Genomic DNA, 17,600 nt, shown 5'->3' on the forward strand with positions numbered 1-17,600 from the left:
GGCGGAGGGATCAATAACCAGGGGGCATAGATTTAAGGTAAAGGCCAGGAGGTTTAGAGGGAATGTGAGAAAGAATTTTTTCACCCAGTGGGTGGTGGGAATCTTGAACTCACTGCCTGAAAGGGTGGTAAAGGCAGAAACCCTCATAACATTTAAGAAGTATTTGGATGTGCACTTGTGATGCCACGGCATACAAGGCTAGTGCTGGAAAATGGGATTAGAATGGTTAGGTAGTTGTTTGACCGGCGCAGACTCATTGGGCCAAAGGGCCTTTTTCTGTGCTGTAGACCCCTGTGACCCTAAGAATGGCCAACAGGGTCAGGGTCAGCACTTCCCTCTCGGTGGCATCACCATCTTTTCATGCCAAGGGAGCCATTTCTCTTAGTCTGTGCCTGTTTAATGTGAATGCTACCTGATTGGTAAGTTTGTAGGTAATGGTATGTTATTTCCCCTCCCCAGAGTGCTCCAATTGGTATTATATGTGTGAGGGAGCTAAGGTTATCTTGATGGCCATGTGGGGGTAGGACTAGCTCGCACCAGTCGTGTGCTCACAAAAGAGGAAAATCCAGCATCTGGCTGTTAGCACTCAAAGGTTACACCCTGGAGCAGCATTGTGCTCAATATCTGTCCACTCAACCTAGTTCACAATTGTATTGTTCAAAAAGATGGGGAAACTGAAGAGAGTTTGTTTACCGCTCCTTCCGGCAGCAGAGTGGTACCGACGGATGGACGTTACCTGCTTTTCCCTAAACTGGGCTGTCGATCACTAACGGGATTCATGCTGCCAATACTGGGAGGTTGGCCTAAAACCTGGAACAGTAGTGAAAAGGTTAAACAGGACCATTCAAGTTTGCCTTTTTATTGCTAAAAACTGTAAATATTCATGTTGCTATAAATGAAGTTATCAAGTTGCAAATTTGTTCCTGAAGCGAGTGGTTTGATCAATACTCTGGATGGAGAGACTTGTTACATTATTCATATAATCCAGAATGACAAGAGTGGATTGGGATTCTCTACACATCTCCACCTGAACTGTCCACTGAAGTGATGCTTCTCCAGCTCCTTCTTTGTCCTTTGCTTTCAAGTCCATAATATTAACTCCACAAAAACTTGCAGTGAGGGTTTGTTTAGTAAAAAGGAGGCTGCTTTTTAAGCTTTTCTTCCCAACTGATTAAAGTCAGGCTGCTCAAGCTGCAGTAATGGGTAAATGCAGAACCACCGATTGTTCACAGGCAGCGGTTCTTGAGAGGGTCACTGTCTTGGCTTCCAATGCTGTAACAGCAGTTTATGCAGCACAATCCAAAACTGCAGAGATCTTGTGCAGAGTGTGGGTAGCAATGTTGTGGAGCCCATAGCATGCCCCAGCACTGTTCTCTTCCAGTTTTAGAAATTGTACAACCCCCAGTTCTGCTCAGGATCAGACAGAGTAAAGCTCCTCTTAAATTATCTCACGCTGCAGTAAAACCTGCAATTAGCTGCCAGGGTGCAGCTTGTTTGCGTAGAAGTCTCTGCAGGTCTGGCAGCAACGCTGGTACCATCGCATGTCCCGACACAGGTTCTTCTCTCGGATCACCCTGCAGTATACTGTCCACCGATCTCCTGTGCACTTGTGCGTCAAGGCAGCTTGCAGATCAAGGCAGACTGTTACAAGGTGCACTTAATAGGCAACAATGACTTCCAGTTTCTAACTTCACCAAACTGTCCAATACTGAGCACTAGCTGATCTGTACCTCGACTCCATTTACCTGCCTTTACTTTATATCCCTTGAGACCCTTAACGAATAAAAAAATCTATCTATTGATCTCAGTCTTGAAAGTTCCAATTATCCTTCAGCATCCACAGCCATTTGGGGCAAGTGTTCTAAATATCCACAGAACTGGCCAGGCCCAATCACAGTCTGCATTTATTTATACCCAGACCCATCCCGAATACAGTCTGTATTTATATATACACAGACCTGGCCAGGCCCAATCACAGTCTGCATTTATTTATACCCAGACCCATCCCGAATACAGTCTGTATTTATATATACACAAACCTGGCCAGGCCCAATCACAGTCTGCATTTACTTATACCCAAGCCCATCCCGATTACAGTCTGTATTTATATATACAAACACCCCTCCTGATTGTGTCTGTATTTTGCTCTGGACTGAAGATCAGGTCACGTTTATGCTTTGTATCAGCGATAACCTCACTCTCCCCTAATGATCTGTCAGGATTCTAGTTCACATTTTAACTGCTTTCTCTACGACCCCCCCCTATGATGGTAAAACAGGTGCAGTGAAACTCACCAAGCCTGGGTGAGGTGATTGTGTTGATGTTGATACTTTCGTTGCAGGGTTTCTGATGGCATTGCTTGTAAGCTGGTGGTTTGTTTAAAGATGGACATTCATTGCCATGGCGGCCGGTGACTCTGTGCATGCACTGAACCACCCGCGACTGCAGGCCTTTGCCACACGTAGAGGAACACTGAAAAACACGCCACCACAGAGGGTAAGTATCAATTAGTTATCCATACTCAGCAACATTTATACAAGGATAAAATACTGCAGATGTTGGAAATCTGAAATAAAAACAGAATGTTGGAAATACTCCGCAGATCAGACAGTTTCTGTAGAGAGAAACAGTTAACTTTTCAAGTCATTAAACTTTTGTCAGAACTCTCTATATGTCTATATATAATATACAGGTATATGTACACATACATATGTGTACATTATATATATAATAACCTATAATTCCTTAATAGGTAATGAGAAACCGGTGAAATCTTACAAGAGTTAGAAAACTTATGAGTGAAACTTAATTTAAAAACATGGTAATGTTATTTAACAAAAGATCATTTTAAAACAGGATGTGATGTATTTTCACTACTCTGTGTCTATGTATAGTAGGAACTGGTGGGTTAAGTTAGATAACTGACTTGGGAAGTTGCCATGAAAACTTTATAAATCCATGCTCCTGGTGCTAGGGCCATTGCAGCAGGGATGCTGAATGGGAATGATGGTGTGGAGGTTGGGAATGATGGTGTGGAGGTCAGCAATGTTTCCTCATAACTGCTCTGTGTCAAGATGGTGAACTTGTAAAGCCTGTCCTAATGAGTTTGACAGTGTAGGGGAGATGAGTTAAAACCAGTAGATGGATGATCAGCAACCCAGGGTGATTCTGTTATTCTATCGTTTCAGATTAATTCAGCTCATTCATCCAATCTATGTCACCTTGACAATGGCAAGAGCACTGATCATTGTGGTGGAGGCAGGTTTGACTGAGGTATCCCAAAGGGAATTGGATTGCTACCTGAAAAGACAGAATGTGCAGGGTTACAGGGATAGGGCAGGGGAATGGGACTAGTGGAATGCTCTTTCAGAGAGCCAGCGCAGACTCGATGGGCCGAATGGCCTCCTTCTGCACTGTAAAGATACTGTGGTACATTGAGAAAACTAAATTGGCAGACGATTAAAAGCAATCTATGAGAAATATGAAGTGTTCGCAGTTGGATACTTGGAAATTGCACCACAAAGTTCCTCAGAGGCAGATTAGAAGCATTTACAAGCTGCAATAAGAGCTGTTTATTTATTGCATGTAGCTTATTTGGACAAACACTAAAAGAACAGATCTGTAACTACAACTCTCAAAAACCATCAGGTCATAACACTTTTCCATCTCAAGTTTAGATGCAGCAATGTGTGAGAGAAAGTAATGGTGGTTTGATTAATTTCAGTAACTTCCAGTCGTGACCTCCAATCGACCTGTCTGATTCCAACAGGTCCCAATCCTGCACTCCAACCAATTTCCTGGCTTCCAACACGTTCCTCTTCCAATTGAACTTATATAGGGAAACTGGTCCAGTGATACAAACTGGTTTTCCTTGACAGGCAAAAACAGGCTGACAAGGGTCGAAATGCTGATTGTTACCTTAAACCACAGCCTGTACACTGAACTAAAGAGGGACTCTGGTAAATTGGCCATTCGTCTCATTTACTCTTGGCGGCTGCACCTTTCTGAATTGTTTTACCATTTTCCTCAGAAGGGAGTGAGAGAAGAGTTACTTATAGTGTTCCATTAATTTTTAAAAGCAATGTGCATTCTTACAAATTAAAGGAAAAGAAACTCTCTGTTGAAGAATGGGGATAACATGTTGGTTGGAAGTTGCTTCCTCCAGAGGCTAATCAATAAGCCATTAACCAGTCTGCCTGGATATTCAGGAGGAAATCTCCAGCCAACTTTCTGTTGTCAAACCCTTTGATCTTCAGCGTCCCGAGAGAAGGATAGGGTCTCTGACACAGAACAAGAGGCTTTTAACCGAGCACAAACTCCAGGAAACAGTCAGATTTTTTGGAAAAGAGGGGCTGCAAAGCAGGGTGACTGGAAGAGGCTCCTAAAGACAGAATCGGGGGAGTACAGGGAGACTGATTCTGCTTTGGGCTGTAGAAAACCACACAGAATGATTACTCTGTTTAAACTAAATAGGATGTGGGGCTTGAAGTGGGAGTTGCATGTGTGTTTGTTCCTTAATACCATTATGCAAATTTAAGTTATGCCAACTGAACTAAGAAACTCTGTCCATATCTATTTCCCTGCAGGTTTCACCTTACAGTGAAGAAAAAGGGCTTATGATTCAAACTAAACTTCTCATCTTAGTCAAACTGCAGAGAGATTGAAGAGATAAATGCGCAAAAAACACGAGTACCTATCGAGATAAAAAGGAGAAGCTATTGTTACACCCCCATGTTATACTGGCCTACATGTAGACTGAGGGCAGTGATGGTCAACACCCGTGAATGTAAAGCATAAAGACCATTTATGGGAATGACTGATGCCATTCAACCCAAGAATGCATTCAGACTGGAATTTGAACCATGACATCTTGCTGTGCACAAACTGCATTTGCTTAAATAACGATAGTGACTGCACTTAAAATGCCATCCAATCAACATGAAGAATTTGAAATATCCCAATGACATAATAAAAGATACAGCTTGCATTTATACAGCCTCTTTTACATATATTAAATTATTTATACAGAACTTATACCACCTCAAGACCTTGCAAAGCATGTTACAGCCAATGAAGTACTTTTGAAATGTAGTCACTGTTGAAATGTAGGAACGTGGCAGCCAATTTGCACACAGCAAACTCCCACAAACAGCAATCTGATAATGATCAGTGTTAGTGTTAATGGTTATGGGATATAGTCATTTGGCACTACAGAACTTGGGTATTGCTGAGAAAAAGAGACTTTTTAAATTAAAGCTTTCTGTCTTGCACTCAACAGGACAATTCGCAAGAATACCAAATGTAAAGGGAACACCAATTTATACTGTGTGAGAAGAGAGTATTGATTAGTTGGCAAGTGAACTCTCATTAGCAGAGTGGAGAGTACATCAGTTAATGGTGACTGACAGTTAACTTTTTTTATTCATTCATGGGATGTGGGGGTCGCTGGCTGGGCCAGCATTTATTGTCCACCCCTAATTTCTCTTGAGAAGGTGGTGGTGAGCTGCCTTCTGGAACCGCTGCAGTGGTGTAGGTACACCCATAGTGCTGTTAGGGAGGGAGTTCCAGGATTTTGACCCTGCGACAATGAAGGAATGGCGATATATTTCCAAGTCAGGATGGTGAATGGCTTGGAGGGGAACTTCTAGGTGGTGGTGTTCCCATGCATCTGCTGCCCTTGTCCTTGTAGATGGTAGTGATCTTGGATTTGGAAGGTGCTGCCTAAGGAGCCTTGGTGCTGCCAAACATAGTTTGAAATTTGTCAGAGTCAAGCTGCCTGGTTTAAATTTCAAACAATGCTTGGTAGTTAACTGTCAGTTACCATCAATTGATGCATTCTCAATGGAAATGCGTCTGCCAATCAGAGTCCACTTGCCAACCAATCAGCAGTCTCTTCTCATACAGCATACATTGTTGTTGCCTTTATATTTGGTATTCTTGCGAATTGTCCTGATAAGTACAAGGCGAAAAGCTTTGACAAAAATCTCTTTTTTCAGCAATACTCAGGTTATGGGGTAATTATTGATCAGGACAGTGGGAAGAAACCACCTGTCCTTCTCCAAAATAACGGCCATGGGGTCTTTTATGTCCTCCTGAGAGGGCAGGCGAGGCCTCAGTTTGACGTCTCATTTGAAAGATGGCACCCCAGAAAGTGCAGAATAGGACTGGAGCGTTAGCCCACATATTGTGCTCAGGGGCTGAGATTTTGTCTCCCAACTCGGAGCAAACCTGAGTCCGGTGGGCCAAAGTCGAGACGTGTGGGACTGCAATCTTGAATTTCCCTGACAGTTCCTGCTGCACATCATTTTTGGAGGATTGGGAATCGTGGCAGGTTGCAACCCACTGCTCACTTACTGATGTCAAGTCACATTTAAATCCCTACTGGAAAAACAAATATCCCTGTCTTTGGCATTTTCCTATAGGTGGATGGGTTACTGAAGGCTGTGGCTGGTAAGTCAGTCAGATTGACAGTTAACTACCCAGCATTTTTTGAAAGTTAAACCAGGTAAGTCAGTTCATGAACCTTGAGTGAAAGCCTGCTGAGGATTCGGGAATCTTTTGACAGATAAGTTTAAAATCTCTTGCCAATGTCCCATCCATGTCCCCTCATATTCCCCATGTCCCCTCATAAACATGTATGTACAGAAGCAGTTTCAACAGATGGCCAGATATGTGATTTCCAGATAGTCTCATTATGAATGCTTGGCTGAACTCAAAGAATGGCCAATGGACTCAGCTCAGCAGCTGGCCTGTTCACACATCTTAAAAGGGAGTCCTAGTTTTGTTTGATTGACATTTTCATTACCTTGAAATACGTTGTTGCTTCTTTGATGTGGTTTCTCAATGCCTAATTGCTTATTTGGACAAGATTAAGAGGGGTTAAGAGGATTAAAGCTTAATTCATTGACACTATGAATGGCTGAGGTTGACTGGCACTTTTATGAGGTTGTACGGTGAGCATCTTTTTCAAAGGAGATTTTCAAAGCCTCTTTGCTTTTTGTGCCACTTTCAGGAGCATTTCAAAGACTTGCCAGACTTGACAAGGTCTCATTGGTCCTGTACATGTTGGATACTGGGAGAATGGTTATAGAGGATGTATTGTGGGGTCATGCAGATAATGGAAGGGGTATGAAAGGTCATGATAGGGTGGATATGAGGGGGAATGGAGGGGACATGGAGTGGGCATGAGGGGGAATGGAATGGGAGGTGGGGGGGGGGGGGGGGGGGGGGTGGGGGTGGTGGTGAAGGGGAGTGAGATTTGAGCTCCAGAGGATCTAACAGCCCTGAATTGAACTGGGCTGATGTGCCAGTGCATGGAGACAGACCTTCTAATCAGATCGCTTCGCCACCCAGACCCTCCGTCACTGCCTCGGGCCTGCCTGGGGAGGTGGCAGACCTGAACCTGGCCCACTACACATCTCACAGAGATTAAAATACTGTGAGAGTGGGAGAACATGATGGTGTCAGGATCACAAAGTCATAAAATGGCACACATCGTGGTTCCTGAATCTGAGGGGAAGGTGCGGCCCCAGAAATGCAGTGGGACTTGAACCCACAACCTTCTGGCTCAACGGTGAGCGTGTTATATCAGCCATGCTTGATACTCGGAGTATATAAATATGAGCTCGTTTGCTACAGCCAAAGAAAGAAAGAGCAAATCTGCATCATCACTGCTGTCTCAACAGGCAGCAGCTGCTCCAGCCCTGCCTGGTATCCCACTGCCCTCTGACAGGATGATGCCCTTCACACAACCTGCTGAGATCAGGGAATGAATGAGCCATTTTCACTTCAAAATAATCAACCAAAACTAACCAGCTTATTTATCAGACTATTTCACTCAAACCAAATCATCGCAAACAGAAAATTGTCACCCTACCCACCCCCCCATTTGACTGACAGAAATTGTATAAGGTTTTACCGAGTTGTGCAGTGTTTTCTGAAGGGTGGGTGGGTGGAGATGGTGCTGATTTACACTGTGTGTGTGGTCGAGATTGATGATAACACATCTGTGGCATAACGTGATAAATAACCGTATACAGTTTAAATATTGCCAGAGGAGAGATTATAAAATTGTAGAATGGCACTGTGCATGAATGGACCATTTGGCCCATCTGATCAGTGCTGCTGCTGCTCTTTGTTGAAAAAAAATGGAGCGAGGAAACAATTTGCCAGAAAAGGTTTTCATAATTAAAGCAGGATGTAGCTAGAAAGAATACATTTATATAGAATCTAACCTGACCTTTCGATGTCCCAAAGCACTGCACGGCCAATGAAGTATGTTTGAAGTGTAGTTACTGCCCAAATGTAGGAGATGCAGCACCCAATCTGCGCAAAGCCAGGCTCCACAAACAATGATGTAATAATGATTGGATATGGGTACGGTATCACAGCGGTAATGCTACTGGACAAGTAATTCACAGGCCTGGACTAATAATCTGGTGATGTAAATTCAAATCCATGGTAGTTTGTGCATTTGAATTAAGCTTATTAAATAAATCAAGAATAAATTAAAAGCCAGCATCAATCATGGTGGCCAGGTTATCAGATTGCCAGGAAAATGCAACTGGTTCAGGAATGTCCTTTCATGCAGGAAAACCTCCTGCCTTTACCCGGTCAGGCCGACATGTGACTCCAGACCCACATCAATGCATTGATTCTTAACTGCCCTCTGAAATGGCCTAGAAAACCACTCAGTTATATCAAACTGCTACAAAAGAATTACAAAAAATAATAAAACCAGAACTGACATCAACCTACGCATCAAAATCGGACATATGCCAAAGACATAGACAGCCCAATTGACCCTGAAATGTACTCTGCACTAACATCTAGGGACTTGCGCCAACATTTGGAGAGCTGTCCCCCAGACTAGGCAAGCAACAGCCTGACATAGTCATCCTCACAGAATCATTGCTTTCAGCTCAGACTCTTCCATCACTATCCCTGGGTATGTCCTGTCCCACTGGCAGGACAGACCCACTAAAAGTGGCAGCACTGTGGTATACAGTTGGGAGGGAGTTGCCCTGGAAGTCCTCAACATCAACTTCAAACCCCATGAATGTTTCATGGCATCAGGTCAAACATGAGCAAGGAAACCTCCAAGTGACCACTGCTTACTGCACCCACCCCCCAACTCAGCTAAGAAATCATAATCCTCCATGTTGAACATCACTTGGAAGAAGCACTGAGGGGAGCAAGGATACAGAATGTATTCTGGGTGGGGGACTTCAATGTCCATTACCAAGAGTGGCTTGGTAGCGCCTATACTGACCAAGTTGGCCAAGTCCTGAAGGACAAAGCTGCCAGACTGGGTGTGTGGCAGGTGGTGAGAGAACCAACAAGAGAGAAAAACCTATTGCTGGACCACTCAGCTCCAGACTTTGGTCCAAACATGACTTAAAGAGCTGAATTCCAGAGGTGAGGTGACTGTGACTGCCCTTGACATCAAGGCAGCTTTTGACTGACCATGGCCTCAAGGAGCCCTAGCAAAACTAGAGTCAATGGGAATGAGGGGGTAAAGTCTGTACTGTCTCGATTCATAGCGAGCACAAAGGGAGATGGTTCTCAGAGGCCAATCATCTCAGTCCTTGGACATCGCTGCAGGAGTTCCTCAGGGTCGTGTCTTAGGCTCATCATCTTCAGCTGTTTCATCAATGACCTTCCCTCCAGTGGGGATGTTCACTGTTGATTGCACAACGTTCAGCACCATTCGTGACTCCATAGATACTGAAGTAGTCCGTGCCCATATGCTGCAAGACCTGCACAACATCCAGGCTTGGTTTGATAAGTAGCAACATTCGTGCCACACAACTGCCAGACCTTGACTGTCTCCAGCAAGAGAGAATCTAACCACCTCCTCTTGACATTCAATGTCATTACCATCGCAGAATCCCCCACCATTAACATCCTGGAGGTTGCCATTGACCAGAAACTGAACTGGACTAGCCATATAAATACTGTGGCTATGAGAGCAGGTCAGAGACGGTGAATTCTATGTCAAATGACACATCTCCTGACTTCCAGAATCTTTTCACAATCTACAAGGCACAAGACAGGAGTGTGATGGAATACTCTCCACTTGCCTGGATGAATACAGCTCCAGGAACTTTGACTGAGATGTACAAAATTGTGAGGGGCCTGGATAGAGTGGATGGGAAGGACCTATTTACTTTAGCATAGAGATCAGTGACTAGGGGCATAGATTTAAAGTGATTGGTAGAAAGATTAGAGGGGAGATGAGGAAAAAATGTTTCACCCAGAGTGTAGAAGGGGTCAGGAACTCACTGCCTGATAGGGTAGTCGAGGAAGAAACCCTCAACTCATTTAAAAGGTGTCTGGATATGCATCTCAAATGCCGTAACCTGCAGGACTACGGGTCAAATGCTGGAAAGTGGGATTAAGCTGGGGATAAAAACAAAAAACTACTGTGGATGCTGGAAATCCAAAACAAAAACAGAATTACCTGGAAAAACTCAGCAGGTCTGGCAGCATCGGTGGAGAAGAAAAGAGTTGACGTTTCGAGTCCACATGACCCTTCTGTTGAAAGAGTCGAAACGTCAACTCTTTTCTTCTCCACCGATGCTGCCAGACCTGCTGAGTTTTTCCAGGTAATTCTGTTTTTGTTTTAGGCTGGGGAACTCATTTTTCGGCTGGCACAGGCAAGATGGGTCAAGTGGCCTCTTTCTGTGCTGTAAACTTTCTATGATTCTATGAAGAACCTCGACCAACATAGAGAACAAAGTAGCCCACTCAACTGGCACTCTAACCAACACCTTCAACATTCACTCCCTCCTCCACCGACGCACAGTGGCCGCAGTGTGTGTACCACCTACAAGATTCTCTGCAGCAACTAACCAAGGCTCTTTCAACAGCACCTTCCAAACCTGCGGCCTCTACCAGTAGCAGGAGATGGGCAGCAGGCACATGGGAACACTACCACCTTCAAGTTCTCCTCCAAGTCACACAAAAGTTTCGACTTGCAAATATATCACCTTTGCTTCTTTGTCACTACATCAAAAACCTGGAACTCCCTCCCCAGCAACCTTGTTGGAGTAACTTGACCATCCGGACTGCAGCGGTTCAAAAAGGCGGCTCATCACCACCTTGCCAAAGACGTACACAGCCTGTGAATGGATGAATGAAAGAGAAAGCAAATTTCTTTTAGTCACTTTATTGAAGGATATATATTGGCCAGGATGCCGGGGAGAACTCCCCTGCTCGTCTTCAAACTCCCAAGGGCGGGAATTTCCCCTCTGTGTAATAAGTGCAGTGGCGGGTGTGAAAAGTGACGATTTCACGCCGGCTGCAATGGTGGCGTTTTTGCACTCGATTGTCTGCTTCTCACCTCATTAATTATGCATCAACAGGAAACAGGTCAGATCGTGGCCGGCGGCCTTGGGTTTGCTCGCTCCACCGTGACCTCAGTGGATCATTGCTCCGGGTGCTATATTTAAAATGCACCCGCACACACAGCTTTCTCAATGAGGACTGCATCCCAGGACTGATCCAGACAAGAGATGCCCCAAACCAAAGAAGTCTGCAGCGCCCAGGTTTAGTGACGCCTTGCTGGATCACCTTTGAGATGCCATTGAGGATCGCTGGGAGGTACTCTACCTCCGTGATGGTAGAAGGAGGCCTATTAACCACACAACTGCGGCTTGGGAGGAGGTGGCTGCTGCGGTGAGTGCCAACTCCGTACAGAGGAGATCAGCCATCCAGTGCAGGAGGAGGATGAATGATCTCATCTGTCCGCTAGGGTAAGTCAACCATCTCATCGCTCTTAATTCACTCTCACAAGCCCGTCACACATTTGCAGGATGACACTCCACAGGGATCTCACATACTGCCAGCTCAAGGGACATCACATCCTCTGTACCTCGCGTGCTCTTCCCATGCACGGCTCCACTCACCACCCACAGAAAGCAGGCATCCTTATCATCTGCCTTGGCATGTGTCCTGCTCACACTGTCTCCATCTGCCTTCACTGCAGGACAAGCTCACCCATAATAAAACGGAGAGGTCCCAGACCGGTGCGGGGGATTCCTGAGCTTAAGGTCCTCACTCCCAATGAGAAGCGTGCTGTTGAGCTGGCTGGAGAGGACTGGGACTGTGCTTTGCATTGGCAGCGCAAACCCAAGTGAGGACCCTGCACCAACCGATCCTTCGGACAGCAATACTGTGAGTGCATTGTCATGTTTTCGAGTCACCTGCCACGCTCTAATTATCTCTATTTTCTTTCATAGGCACTTCTGCCAAGTGCCCCATGGTCACCAGGAGCCAGCCCCACCTTTCCAGCCCCCTCGACATCTTGGATGAGGATCCTGAGGACACCACATTGAAGACATGTCACAGCGTTCACCCACACCCTCCACCAGCGCAGAGACATACGTCAGTGGGACTTAGATCTAGAGCAGGGTCAATGTCACAGTCTGGTGAGTGCAGCACTGATTCTGGTCCACAGCAGGCGGAAGCAGGGACATCCAACATCACCAGCACTCGGAGGACTGATGGAAGCCAGGGTTCTGCTGAGCCCCAGTCAGACGATGAGCCTTTCGACTCAGTGCTAACTCAGATGTTGGAGCTGCCGCGACAGACATGGCAGTATCAGGCAGGATTGTCAGCTGCATTCCACAGATTGCAATGTACAATGGAGGGATCCGTCTGTGTTCAGTCTGAGGTGAAAGTGCCGACATGCCAGCACACTGAGGTCAACACTGGTAGGATGCCGGCTGCCATGGGGACCTTGGTCCAGGACATAAGTCCTGCACTGCGCCAGGAGTTGCACTCCATCACCATAGGCATTGCTGACATCCATCAGTGGCTACACAAGAGGGGGGTCATGGCACCTCGATCTCACTCCAGATGCCCCTTCTCCTCAAGGAGTCAGCCAGGGGTCCTTTGGCACCCATAGGGAATAGGACCAGCAGCTGAACACATCGGGGCCATCCACCCAGGTGACCCTGGGAGTGTCCAGCTGATCCCAATCCTCTCTGCCTGTGACTCCATCACCTCCAGCTCCACAGCTTGAGGAGAGTGCACCTGCCCCTCAGCAGGACACCCAATGCAGGCCGGGCTCCTCCAAGTCTTGGCCCTCCAGAGGATGCCTTCCAAAATCATCACAGACAAGAGGGTGTAACAGTCAGCAGGCTGCCTCCACCTCTGATGTGGTTGTCAGGGATGCACCAAGCGATAGGGTTAGGGAGATCAGGAAATATAGGAGCACTTCAGTGGCACAGGTGTTCACCACACATATATACTTGCACCAATGTTATTAAAACTACGCCCACTCCACATCTCTTGTCTATGCCTCCTCTGTATGCTGAGTTGGGTTGTGCTTGTTTAGATGTCATACCATGTTCCCTGCCCCTATTTTTCGCTGATTTCACATCATGCGCCTCTGGTCGACGTTGTGTGCAGCCATCTCATCACAGTGTATGTCCCTTCTCAGTTCATTACCGACATCAGTGATACCTCACTCTCAATGTCAAAAACGCTTGTGCAAGACATCTCGTCAACATGCACTGCAGGTTCAAGCGATGTTCAATCTTGGCTATGTAAGATGGAGGCTCATGTAGTCCCCTGTCTTGTCTGCAGCTTGGGAAGGTGAAGATGTGGTGTGGAAGGACAGATGTAGATGTGTATGGAGAAGGGTGATCTTTCATTGAACTCTATGTACTCTCAGTAATCTGTGAGGGATTGCAATCTATAACCCCATACTCCGAGGTTGTGTGCTCCGGCCAGCCTTGCGCATTGTCGACCCTCTGAATGTACGTCTGCTAAGCTGACCAATAAGTGTGAGCACCTTCCCACCTCAATGTGCCGGTCTCTGTCCCTCATGGGCATAATTTTGTCCTGGCGCTCAAAGCTAAAGCCTTAACCACTTTCCACCTTGGAATTGCCTGCATAACACCCACAAGGCAATCGTCAAAAAGAAGGGATGCAGTGCTGGTCCATTCATTCCGCTTAGCCTCCCCTTCCCTAAACACTCACCGAACTCAGCGATTCTACATCCATATGGAGATGTCTTGTAGTCAATAGAATCGTTAAACATGATCTCGGTGAGGTGGTGTTTCCAAGAGGGTCCTCTTGTTTGTCCAGGTATCCACTTGTTTTTGGAGTCATTATCGCGCTCGGGAATTACCACGATTGGTACAATGGGTTATTGCAGGGAGATCAATGATTGGAACGCATCGCCGGGTGGTTAACAGTGAGGATGAGTGTCTTGGGCTACAGGAAGATATAGACAGGATGGTCAAATGGGCAGATAAGTGGCAGATGGAATTTAACCCTGAAAAGTGTGAGGTGATACACTTTGGAAGGATAGACCATCCCGTCTCTATCTTCCTGTAGCTCAAGACACTCATCCTCACTGTTAACCACCCGGCGATGCGTTCCAATCGTCGATCTCCCTGCAATAACCCATTGTACCAATTGCGGTAATTCCTAAGTGCGATAATGACTCTAAAAACAAGTGGATAAAACAATTTGACAAGGAAGTATTCAATGAACGGCATGACACTAGGAAGTTCTGAGGAACAAAGGGACCTTGGCGTGTGTGTCCATAGATCTCTGAAGGCGGAGGGGCATGTTAGTGGGGTGGTGAAAAAGGCATATGGGACACTGGCCTTTATCAATCGAGGCACAGATTACAAAAGTAGGGAGGTCATGTTGGGGTTGTATAGAACCTTGGTAAGGCCACAGCTGGAGCACTGTGTACAGTTCTGGTCGCCACATTTTAGGAAGGATGTGATTGCACTGGAGGGGGTGCAGAGGAGATTCACCAGGATGTTGTCTGGGATGAAACATTTAAGTTATGAAGAGAGGTTGGATAGATTTGGGTTGTTTTCATTGGAGCAGAGAAGACTGAGGAGCGACCTGATCGAGGTGTACAAGATTATGAGGGGCATGGACAGGGTGGATGGGGAGCAGCTGTTCCCCTTAGTTGAAGGGTCAGTCACAAGGGGGCATAAATTCAAGGTGAGGGGCAAGAGGTTTAGGGGGGATGTGAGGAAAAACTTATTTACCCAGAGGGTGGTGACGGTGTGGAATGCACTGCCTGGGAGGGTGGTGGAGGCGGGTTGCCTCACATCCTTTAAAAAGTACCTGGATGAGCACTTGGCACGTCATAACATTCAAGACTATGGGCCAAGTGCTGGTAAATGGGGTTAGGTAGGTAGGTCAGGTGTTTTTCACGTGTCGGTGCAGACTCCATGGGCTGAAGGGTCTCTTCTGGACTGTGTGATTCTGTGAATTAATCTCACATGAATGTGCCATTACATTGAAGGCTCCAGATTGTGTCTATAGTTACTGAGATGCTCCTAACATCTCTCAGCCATGCATTCCTCCTCCTTTAGTAATAGAATCTAGATGGGTGTGTTTTTAATCCACTCCTCCCCAGAAGCCACCCCCCCTCCCAGTCACGTGTCTGAGGGCAAACTTCCCCAGTCTCCCCCACCCCCGAGTCAAACCTTTGCCCTCCAGCCCCTTCCCTTGGCTCTGTCTCTTCCCCCTCTCCCAAACACCAGTGAGCTCTTTGCCCTTCAGCTGTTTACTATGCACCTTCGCCTCACTGCTGGTCTGGTATTTAAAGCCTTGAGTCTGTAATCCTCCTTGACAGCGATGTGGTACTGCCTGCAAAGTCGGCACAGAGTCGGAGATACCGCGAGCTCTGCGTGATGCAAAGTAGGCGAACAGACCTCAAAGTCACAAGTGCAGTGCAGGTTGACAGGTGCTCATCACTTATATATGGTTGTGAACAACGCTGGTCCAATTAGACGCTGGTGTGGCCTTTTGATCCAGCGTGCAGGCGTGATTCCAGTCAGCTGCCTTGATAATGAGCATTCATGCTATTCTAATGTATTCAAATGGTGTTCCCGACATGGCACAGCGGGAAAAGTGCACCGCCATTGAGGGCAGGAGTGCATGATTGCAACCTGTTATCACACCAACAAGAAACTGACTTTTTAGCTCCCGCAATATCTTCCCCTCCCGCCTGCCATTACACCCGCCGTGGGCAGGAGCGGAAACTCCAACCCCAATTTTCTGACTCATGAGTGTCACCCACGGAACCACAGTTGACACCTTCAACAACATTGATAAGCTTATCCATGACCATGAATAAGTGCAAGTCACAGAAGGTTACAGCCAGGGGGACATATGAGTATTCTGGTGAGCTCAGTATTATTACTTTCCACTGATCATATTTACAATGATGGGGTTACTTTTCGTATTTTGCTTATTTTCTTAAAACAGAGAACTTAATGGGGCTGATTTTCTGAGTAATGATCATGGCTGGTCTGATTGTAGCCTCAACTCTACCCTCCTGCCTATCCCCTATACCCATTGTCTTCCTTGTCAACCAAGAATCCACCTAACTCAGCCTTAAAAATATCCATAACCCGACTGCTCTCTGGGGAAGAGAATTCCACAGACTAACGACACTCAGAAAATATTTCTCTTAATCTCTGTCTTAAATGGGAGACCCCTTATTTTTAAATTGTGTCCAATAGTTCTAGTCTCTCTCACAAGGGGAATGTAAGGAGAATACTGGAATAATCTCATAATTACTGTGAGAAAATGTAATAATGGTTTTTAAAATTTCAGTTTTACTAGTGATTCCCAGCTAATCCCTCTGCTTCTGGCTGGGTAGTTAGTGATGAGATAAAAACAAAAAACTACTGCGGATGCTGGAAATCCAAAACAAAAACAGAATTACCTGGAAAAACTCAGCAGGTCTGGCAGCATCAGCAGAGAAGAAAAGAGTTGAGGACTTGAAACGTCAACTCTTTTCTTCTCCGCCGATGCTGCCAGACCTGCTGAGTTTTTCCAGTTGGTGATGAGAGGTCATTAACTTAAAATGGTTATTAAGGAAGCAAGGAGAGAGGTTACAACAAATTTCTCTATGTAGAGGGTTTTGGATCATGGAATGGTTTGACAGAGTGAGTGGCTGAGGGAGAGACTATTACCTCTTTTAGGACACAGGGCTATAGGAGGAGTGAGGTTAGTTTGGACTGATCTAGCAAAGAGCCTAAGTAACTTGATGGGCTGAATGGCATCCTCCTGAATGTAAAGTTTTGTGGTTCTGTGAAGTACTGCACTCTCTAACAGCTGCTGCAGCTGTGTGCCTTCAGACTCTGCTTTCCAAACCGCTCAACGATACCTCAACGATGGGGACTGAGCTGGTTCGCATCTGTGTCTCTACCATCTGTTCCTTGTTGTGACCTCCAGTTATACACAAGTTTATTTTGAAACATAAAAGCAATAGGGATTGAGGCTACGTGAGTTAGCTCATGGTTCAGTAAACCATCTTCCTCATCAAGTCTATAGGATCATTATATAATCTGCATAACTCAGTTACATATATATTTTATCATTGATACACACAGAAATCTTAAACTAGTGCAGGATTTATCTTTAGTGACTATTCCTACTTTTCACAACAAAGCCTGACCTTTGGGATGTTTTTTAAAGTTCGTCTCGTTTTCTGCACCTTGCATCAAGTTCTCAGGGTGACAACATCAAGATGCCTGCTGGTAATACCCTTGCCTCTGAGTCAGAAGGTTGTGGGTTTAATTTCCACTCCAAGGGCTTGAGCACAAAGT

At 45.8% G+C, this 17,600-nt stretch overlaps 1 protein-coding gene across 1 annotated transcript in view; it reads right to left on the reverse strand.

Moving 5' to 3' along the window:
• Positions 1-843: 843 nt before the first annotated feature.
• The window catches only part of adamts17 (ADAM metallopeptidase with thrombospondin type 1 motif, 17), a 582,619-nt gene continuing 565,862 nt past the window's right edge, over positions 844-17,600 (reverse strand). Inside the window, exons 22-23 of the mRNA XM_078530484.1 lie at positions 2,295-2,472; positions 844-1,623 (exon numbers count right to left, since the gene is read on the reverse strand). Coding sequence (XP_078386610.1) covers positions 1,472-1,623; positions 2,295-2,472 — 330 coding nt within the window. The 3' untranslated portion in view covers positions 844-1,471. The remainder of the gene's footprint in view (positions 1,624-2,294; positions 2,473-17,600) is intronic.

This window comes from Cetorhinus maximus, chromosome 26 (assembly GCF_964194155.1).
Source record: "Cetorhinus maximus chromosome 26, sCetMax3.hap1.1, whole genome shotgun sequence".
Taxonomy (NCBI): domain Eukaryota; kingdom Metazoa; phylum Chordata; class Chondrichthyes; order Lamniformes; family Cetorhinidae; genus Cetorhinus; species Cetorhinus maximus.